Source organism: Sebastes fasciatus, chromosome 8, assembly GCF_043250625.1.
Source record: "Sebastes fasciatus isolate fSebFas1 chromosome 8, fSebFas1.pri, whole genome shotgun sequence".
NCBI classification, from domain to species: Eukaryota; Metazoa; Chordata; class Actinopteri; order Perciformes; family Sebastidae; genus Sebastes; species Sebastes fasciatus.
The window spans coordinates 12,174,694-12,183,568 of NC_133802.1; the positions used below are offsets into that span (position 1 = coordinate 12,174,694).

The 8,875-nt window shown below is 38.2% G+C and overlaps 1 protein-coding gene across 1 annotated transcript; it reads right to left on the reverse strand.

Moving 5' to 3' along the window:
• Positions 1-6,072: 6,072 nt before the first annotated feature.
• On the reverse strand, positions 6,073-8,609 carry srxn1 (sulfiredoxin 1 homolog (S. cerevisiae)). Its single transcript, XM_074643436.1, has 2 exons — positions 8,317-8,609; positions 6,073-6,936 (listed from the first exon to the last, which is right to left on the reverse strand). The coding sequence occupies exons 1-2, from the start codon at positions 8,539-8,541 to the stop codon at positions 6,727-6,729; spliced, it is 435 nt and encodes a 144-aa protein (XP_074499537.1). The 5' UTR covers positions 8,542-8,609; the 3' UTR covers positions 6,073-6,726.
• Positions 8,610-8,875: the final 266 nt, after the last annotated feature.

Here is an 8,875-nt window from a genome sequence, read left to right on the forward strand (position 1 = left end):
GCACTACAAGATAAGCATTACAGTCACAGAATATTGATTCATATTTGATCAGCGCGGCCTAGTTTGACCGTTTGATCGGAGTTCGTGAGTGAATGACTCGTGGCCCTCTGGGACGGGAGCTGGACGGCAGACTCAGATCAGCTCTGACTGCTTGTTTTCTTCCGGTCTGTGAAATCTTACAGATGCCATTAGGAGCACCGGAGGACACAGAGAGACATGATTTCTTTCAGATTACCTGTCTCATGCGCTACTGTCAGGATATAGTGACCGTTTAATAAAAACAACTTTTTTTTTTTTAATCATATTTGCTCCATGTCTAGCTACAGCAGCTTTAAAGGAACAGTGTGTAGCATTTAGATGGATCTATTGGCAAAAATGGAATATAATATTAATAAGTATGTTTTCTTTAGTGTATAATCACCTGAAAATACAAATCATTGTGTTTTCGTTGGCTTAGAATGAGCCGTTTATTTCTACATAGGGAGCGGGTCCTCTTCACGGAGCTGGCTGCCATGTTTCTACAGTAGCCCAGAAAGGACAAACCAAACACTGGCTCTAGATAGGGATGTTCGCGTTTTCTAATTTTTGCGTCGGCGACCGTAGTTCTCCTACACGCTTGGCAGAAGGGAGAAGTTTCAGCTGTTGCAATCTGCATCTGAGTCACAGACTCAATACTGGAAATGCGTGAATAAGACAGAGAACAGATTGCACTTTCCATTCTCTCGGTTTCCTCAGCTGCTGACACATTTCCTAGTTATTACCTTCCCTTACATCACTTTAAAATGACAAGTCTGGTGATATTCTAGATTTGTCTTACTGACAAACAACCACAAATGTATCCAACTAACAAGTATTGCCTCTGTAGCCAAAGCTGGATATAGTTTATTCCTCTGAGCTCCATTGGTGTCCAAAAACTATTAAAAACACATCAGTGATCCACACTGTGTAACATGCAAATCATCCCCGACAAACAAACTATTTAACTCTGTCTGTGTTACGTTTGTCAGAAACCACAGTGCCCAGCGGTTATAGGGAATTATATAGACTTTTATAAAATTGAAATGTTGAAATCAGAACCTTGTTTTAAAGATTTATGTCTAAACAAATGGGCTTGAGGCTGAGAGAAGCAGACCGGCTGGGAGTGTATTGACTGATATGACTATCCCACTGTTGGTTTTGTTCTTTGTCATGGGATTTGGGAGGTCTGTCTCCTCTGTCTCCTAGGGTAGGTTATGGTCAGGTGTTGCCGAAACCGTTTTTCTTAAGCTGCTGGGGTCCTGTTCGTGGACATTGCTGGTAGACACACGTGTTAAGATGAAGGTGCATCTCCATCCTCCCTGGCCGAGCAGGTTTGTCTGTTGCATGCGGACTCAGATGTGTGATGATGTCACAGCGGGGACTTTGGGCTTACACCTCCAGCTGAAGTCAACAGAGTGTTGTTAGAGGACAAAGCTGATGTGAGGTACATGATAATATGATTGGCCACAGACACAACCTGTTGCCCTGTCAGGTTGAATATGCTCACTCTGAAGTTTGAAGCCTGTGTGAGATACAACCTTTTGCTATTATACCTAATGTACACTTTCACGAAGCAAAAACATTTACTCAAGCATTGTGCTTAAGTACATATTTGAGGTACTCGTACTTTTTAATCCACTACAATTACAGTATTTGACAGATGTAGTCACTTCACAAATGAAGATTTGTTTGCACAGCTGAAATGATTAATCCATTGACGGAAAATGTATTGCCAACTATTTTGATAATCATTAAGTCATTTTTCATGCAAAAACATGTCATGGTTCCAGCTTCACAAATGTGAAGATTTGCTGCTTTTTTTAATATTTGAATTTACGTTGTAAAAATGTTGAGATTTGGACTGTTGATTGGAGAAAACAAACATTGTGAAGGTGTCACTTTGGGCTCTGGGTAATTGTGACAGCATTTTTCACTATTTTCTGAATTTTTATAACCCAAACAATCAAATCGATTAATGGAGAATATCAGCAGATGAATCCATAATAATAATCATTAGTGTTAGTCCTATACAAACTAGCTAAAAATGAGCTCCACCTCAGCTCCAAACAGCTACAAGAGTAAAATCCTGCTTTTACATTAAAGCACAAGTAATAATAATCTAACTATATAACATATCTAAGTATAACAGTCACAGGGGACATTTCTCTACATTGAGTACATTTTCCTGATTATACTTACATACTTTTACTTCAGTAAAACTTTCAATGCAGGACTTTTGCTTGTATTTGAGTATGTTTACAGTGTCAGTACTTTTTTTTAAAGTAAAATCTGAATACTTCCTCCACTGCTGCACAGAACACACAGTGGTGAGGTCAGAGGGTGGATACGGCTTTGCAAATCTGGCACAAATTACACGCCTGCAGCCACCGGTAGTCTGAAGGAATTCCGGATAGGAAGCTGTGAGAAGTCACCATCGCCTCAAACACCTCAACTCCTTCAAGAGGATTTGGTTGTAATGCCTCCCTGAGTGGAACAAATGGGCGAGCTGGCTAACCAGAGATCATTTCTTTAGCTGTATTTTAAATGTAGACGGACTCTACAGGAGAGCCAGAACCAAATTATCACAACCTTGTGATGTAGTTTTATTCGGTCACTGGATCACTTCATACTAGACTCAGCAGTGATTAGAAGACAGAGGGAAAAGCTCTTTATATAAATGTTTATCACCTTTTAAACATTATAAATCCCAAGAGAAATCTGCCATAATAAAAAATAAAGATTAAAGAGCAGGCTTGTAAAATATTAGACAGGCTGGCAGATTTGTCTTTTTTTATTTCAACCTGGTTATAGTAAAATCTAATAGAGCAAGTACTCTTATAAATTTGAACAATAATGGAACAGACGTGTACAAGATCATGAGACATCCTGTATGTAATAAAATTTGGTGGGATGCCAAAAGTAGAGAAAAATGTCACTGCAGACAGTGTTACAAGTGCCTGTAGAGGAATGAGTGATCCTCTCTGTATCCTCAAAAGAAAGTAAATGCGATATAATCACTCTGATCTCATGTTAAACCAGGATAGTTGATGGTTAGGTGTTGCAGAATATGGATTCAAACCAGTTCTAATCAGAAACAGACTTAAAATAATGACTGTGTCTCAGATGAATGAGGTGCATACAGTACGACACAACTCCAAGTTCCAGTCTTATCCTTAATCAATGCTTTTAAATCATTTTTAACAAGCTTTTTTTACATTTAAGGTTGGTCATGTCTCTTGCCTGCTTCTAAATATAATAATCTACATATACATCATACATCATGCACAAACTAAGTTGCTGCTTAGATCCCCACAGCCACCAGAGAGCCCTCAAAATATCATGAAAGGAAAATGTTTTGGAAGTTGGAATTACTATCAGTATTGGGGGTGTCGCGATATACCAGTATTGACGATAACCATGATATTAGAAAATGAAACATTGATATCATGTTAATATAATACAAATAAAATTAGATCCTGTAAATAATCCAGTGCCTCTTAAATCACACTTTCGTACAGTTATGGTTAAAGACTCTCTCTCCACCTCCCTACAGCCGTATTTTGAGTGCAATTAATTTGCCAAAAAAGAGACAAAATACACAATAAACAAAGTTCAAGATTAATTTGACTGATTGCATTATTCTTTTTTTAATTTTCTATGGATATCACGATATTATCATTATTGTGAATTCTTTTGGCCACGATAATCATGTAGTAAAAAGCTGATATAGTGACAGCCCTAGTCTGAACCATTTTAACTTTTTGTGCAAAGAAAAAACAGAAAAAAATCAAATCTTTGTCAAAATCAATTCGCTTAGTTTTATATTCTTCCTTCAGTAGTCATATTGTTCTTGGTTACAGTAATTAAAAATGTATTTTTTTGTTTTGTAATGATGTTGCATGAGAGAAACTATACTTAGCAGAGAAAATCAAACCCAGCTTAGAGCATCAAAACCGCAATCAAATCTCAACTAAACACAAAGTAGTCACCACAAGCAGTCATCAGTGAGTAATACAACTGCAAAAAATATATACGAGAATTGACACGGCCACAATCCATTTGTGAAAACTGCCGCAAACACTTCCTCCTCTTAGCCCCCTAAACCCCCTTGATCTGTTTAAACCCTCAAAGATAAAGCGTACAGAGAACCACCCATGAAAAACCGCTCCCCCAAAGCAACAGGTGCAATGTATTTTTTCATACCGGTGTTGCGTGTCAAAATCCCTTTGAGGATATGGTTACTTCTAGACAGTGAGCGAGCCACAGGAAGTCTTCTCACACGCGACGATTCAGAGGAGACATTTAGAGTCCTGCAGGGGCAGTTGGTAAAAGCTGCCCTCCGGTCTCCCTGCATTTCCTCGATGGCCACAAAGGGAGACCATCAAGCAGCTCCTGAAGGCATTGGTGTCGGAAAGATCTTGTCTCTGTGATGTATAGTTTACTTATATTATTCTGCAAACCTACAGTTCCTTCCTCCAAGACGGAGGAGCAAGGGAACAAACCTGATTAAATAGGCAGGGCCGGTCTCAAGGTCGGTACCAACAACAAACATGTACTTCAAGATTATTCATCACAGCAGAACAAACCATTATCACCACTGTTTTGCATGTTTAAGGAAGACAAAAGGCTGCTATTTATGTTATTTAGTGTAAGTGGAACACATTTGTACTCTTAAAGAAACTATAGTATGAAGAGTAAGCCATCAATCAGGTTATTTTTTAACCCAAATTTGTATGATTTCATGTAATGGCACTTCGAGGAAGTGAGAAAAGGCTTTGGTTAGGAGGGTTTTCATATGAACTGACAGAAGCTGGAAGCTGGAAGGTTACATGAGGGATCCAGATACGACGAGTAAGAAAGACTGATGACGGGAAGATGGGGAAGACTCAGCAAGACTCGACAACATCTTGCATTTTGACACAAGACGCTGTCAGCCTGTCTTATGTTCTCATAACACCTGACTCCTTCTGCAAACCATCTGCTCTATAGGCTCCTTTCCATCACCTTCTTCTTGTGCTGTCTGAAACATCACAATAAAAGCTGACTCTGCGTGAGATTTCATAAAGTTTTGATAGTTTGTTGCAACATTTGGTCCAACTTAATTATTAGTACTTTTACAGGCAGGTTTTTGAAATGATGCACATTTCCTCCTCATACTCAGTTGCTGCACACAAAGCAGCTCCGCTCCATTTGATTTCTAAAATTAAAACTAGTACCACAAAAACAAAAGACAGACTACAGGGACCTTTTGATATAATTTCAGACTAAAATAACTTGAATGTGTGACAACGTTTAAATCTTACCCAGAACTCAACAGAAGGAGCTCAAAAGGTGCACCTGAAGGAAAGCCACTGGTGGATTCAATAACATTGAATCACAGAACACATTTTGACATGTCACAGCAGGAAAGGCACAGGTGTGAATAATAAAATTAATGATGGCTGAATTCCATTTAGCTGCTTCAGTTTCAGGGTCCTGGTATTGTGCATGCTGGCTCGCTGTCACACTGTCATGGTTTTTCATCGTATTTTTCATCCGAAATTGTTGAACATTTAAAAATAAATACGACGTTATGTCAATCACGTTTATAGACCGACTCAAAAACTTTCATAAAAGTTTTCGGAACAGGTTTGATTTACTGCATTTTTCGCATCTGTCAAAAGCCAAACGAGGGTTGTTTGACCACTCAGAGCCGCTGTCCGTGGAAACATCATCATCAAAAATGGCTGATAAACATTCACTTTATCTCCCAGCACAAAGCACTTTATGACAAACAAAATAAAGAATACAGAGATGTGGAATTTAAAGATTGAGGCAGCTAATTGGAAAACAGCTCAGAATCGGGGATGGTTGCAAAACAAAGGATGTGTGAAAGATTAGACAGTAGTGATTGTGCTCTAGGCAGCTAAACCATAGCTTCTTGCTGATGTCATTCATTCATTAACCCCATTGGAACTAGCTCTATCCATCGCACCCATGTAATTAATTCAGTTTTGTCTTCTATTGCGAATTTTCGCAACAAATAGAATAATAAAACGCATCGGACTCAGTGTGTAATGTTTCTGTGTGTACAATTTTTTATATGATGACAGATTAAAAAAATACGGACTTGGTTTGCATAGGCCTTTACTGGGACACTTGAATAGAACAGAGACATAGTTAATGTTAATGTTATTAGTAACAACTGTGCTTTTCCTAATATGGCAAGCCAAAATGTCTGCTGTGAAAAAGGCTTTAAGGTTTGCGATAATAACCATCCTTGCTGTGTAATGCCACTTATGTCATGTCATGCCAGCTATGTCCTCTTGCTAATATAAGCTCTGCATTTGCTTTACAAAAAGAAACGGCAGGATGGTGCTGTCGTGCACAAGAAAATAACTACAGGAAAAGGATCATTTCAATTACTTTATATGTGCAAGTACAACTAAAGGTTAAAGCTATTAAATGACAGACAATCAACTTGGTCAAAATGCATATTTAAAAAAAAAAAAAAAATTTAAACACACACACACACTCATGACAAATGTCATGCGCTTAACTAAAGTGTTACATTTCCCCCTGCTGGTAAATCCTTTGCTCTGCAGTCACCAGCTGCAACACAAGAGTCAAAACTCTCTGTGTGTTTGTGTGCGTGTGCTTGTGCGTGTGCGTGTGTGTGTGTGTGTGTGAGCCACCTCGAGCCAAGTCTCTCAAAAATCTGCTCCGGCGTCACTGCAGATCCGGCGTCGAAGCCCCCAAGTAAGTGCTGAGGTCTGAGACATTTGATTTGATGAGCTTGGCTGGGATGGTCAACATGTTCAGCCTCTGATACGCTGCAAACCTGTGACAGCCTCCAAAAGCGTAGTAGTAGTTTCCTCCCTCTCTGCCTTTGACCCAGAGCACATCGATGGGAGGAACAACACTGATGTCTGCTGTCTCCTGGACGGAAAGATAAATGGAGAATTCATTCATACAGCAAAGTGTGCAGCAGATATTATGCAAGTATTGCAAAAAAAAAGTCTTGAAAAAACTGCCATCTTACAAAAAATAAGTGATACTGTAATGATGAAGAGGGCAACTACAGTATGAGTGAGTAACTTAACGTTACTACAAACATGCTCCTGTAGGAATATTATATTATAGGCAGTAGTGGAGGTACTCAGACCTTTTACTTAGAAATACCAAAATGGGAAAATACTCCATTACTCCAATTTACTCAAGGGAAAATTCAGAATTATTATGAGCAAATTGTACTTTAAGCATCAAAAGTAAAAATACTCATTATACAGAATGGAGAGTTTTTTGTTTTTTATTACTTTTATAAAGCAGGCTATACATGTGTGAGGTGAACATAATGCAAGATGTGCAAATCAATTAAATGCAAATTACATTGAGTAATACATTACTACATTAATACATTACTTACTTACTACAGTAATACATTACTTACATACATTACTTTTGTGTCACTTTTGTGCAATGTAAATACTGTAAATCTACTGTTACGGATATGTGCAATAACATATGCTGATCACTCTGTGCAATAATTATATGATGCTGTTAAATAATTGTATAATTATCTGACGGACACTTTGTGCAATAATCTGGCAAAACTGTCATCTCATCAATATACATATTGTATTTTTATATGTTATATTGTATTATCTTTTATATTTTTTATATTGCACTATCTCTTTTTTAATTGTATTATCTTTTAATTAGCACCTATGGGATTATCACAATCTAATTTCGTTGTACTACACAATGACAATAAAGTGCTTGAATCTGGAATTGAAAGTTATGTAACAGACCATTTCAAGTATAAAATATGTGTTAAATCATTGAAAGTACTCTTTATGTCATTTTTTTAGGTATTTATTTGTTTTGTCTTATCTTTTATTTTATTTGTTTTCTTTGTTAGATATGTGAAATACATGAAATGTCATGTCTCTCTTTCTTTGATTACTGTGGAAATTCTGACGAAACATTTCATTGTATAATTTAATTATTAATATTGTTAGTCTGTCTGTATGTGTATATATGTATATATGTTTATATGTAAAATTCAATAAAAAATATTGTTTAAAAAAAAAGAAAGTACTCTTTATGTCAATATAAAACCTCTATATCACCAGACCCATTACAGTGGTAATAATAACACAATGTGCACATGAACCTGAAATGAATGTGATTTTACACATTGGGGAGCTGATTCACAGCAGTGTTGTAGGCCAGGCATCTTACTGTATCTTAACACCACCTTAAAATCCACAGGTCTGTCCTCAGACACTCATGTATAGAGCAGATAAACACCTTTACCTGTATTGTGTTCATCAGACTCTGAACCTTCAGCTCATCCAGCTCTGACGGAATCGGTCTGGTGATGACGCGCATCGGGACGTTATGAACCTCCTCCAGGCTGTCCGAGTGAATAGACTTGTTGTTTTTACCGTCACACTGAGTGGACGTTACCGACATGTTTCTACGGGATAAAACAGACAGTTTAACCCGTGTTGCTTGAGTGCCGTGCCACAACCGAAACATTTTACCTCCAGACAGCAGAGCATCCAGTAGAGTTTCTTCACTTCCTGGTAGCTAGTAGTGATGTGTCGTCTCGAACGAGCCGGTTCAAAGAGCCGGCTCTTTTAAGTGAACGATAAGAGAGCTGTCCGAGAGCTGTTTCTTTTTTTTTCTTTCTTTAATTAATTCAAGGCAGAATGAAAGGACGATCTTTTCCGCACCACGGGCACTCCATGAACTGACTGTGATGGTACTTGTCCACAGGGGCGTTTTTATCGCGAGGGGACGCGACGCTTCCCAACATTGGACGCTTGGTGGCCTTGGTGGGCGGTTACTAGACACAGGCTGTCCCCACCTG

What these genes read in the sequence shown, in the direction of transcription:
- srxn1 (XM_074643436.1), bottom strand. Translation starts at nt 8,541, where the DNA reads ATGTTTCGGTTGTGGCACGGCACTCAAGCAACACGGGTTAAACTGTCT. An exon ending in GTCTGATGAACACAATACAG is followed by an intron (nt 6,937 to 8,316) that starts GTAAAGGTGTTT and finishes CTTTCCGTCCAG; the next exon opens with GAGACAGCAGACATCAGTGT.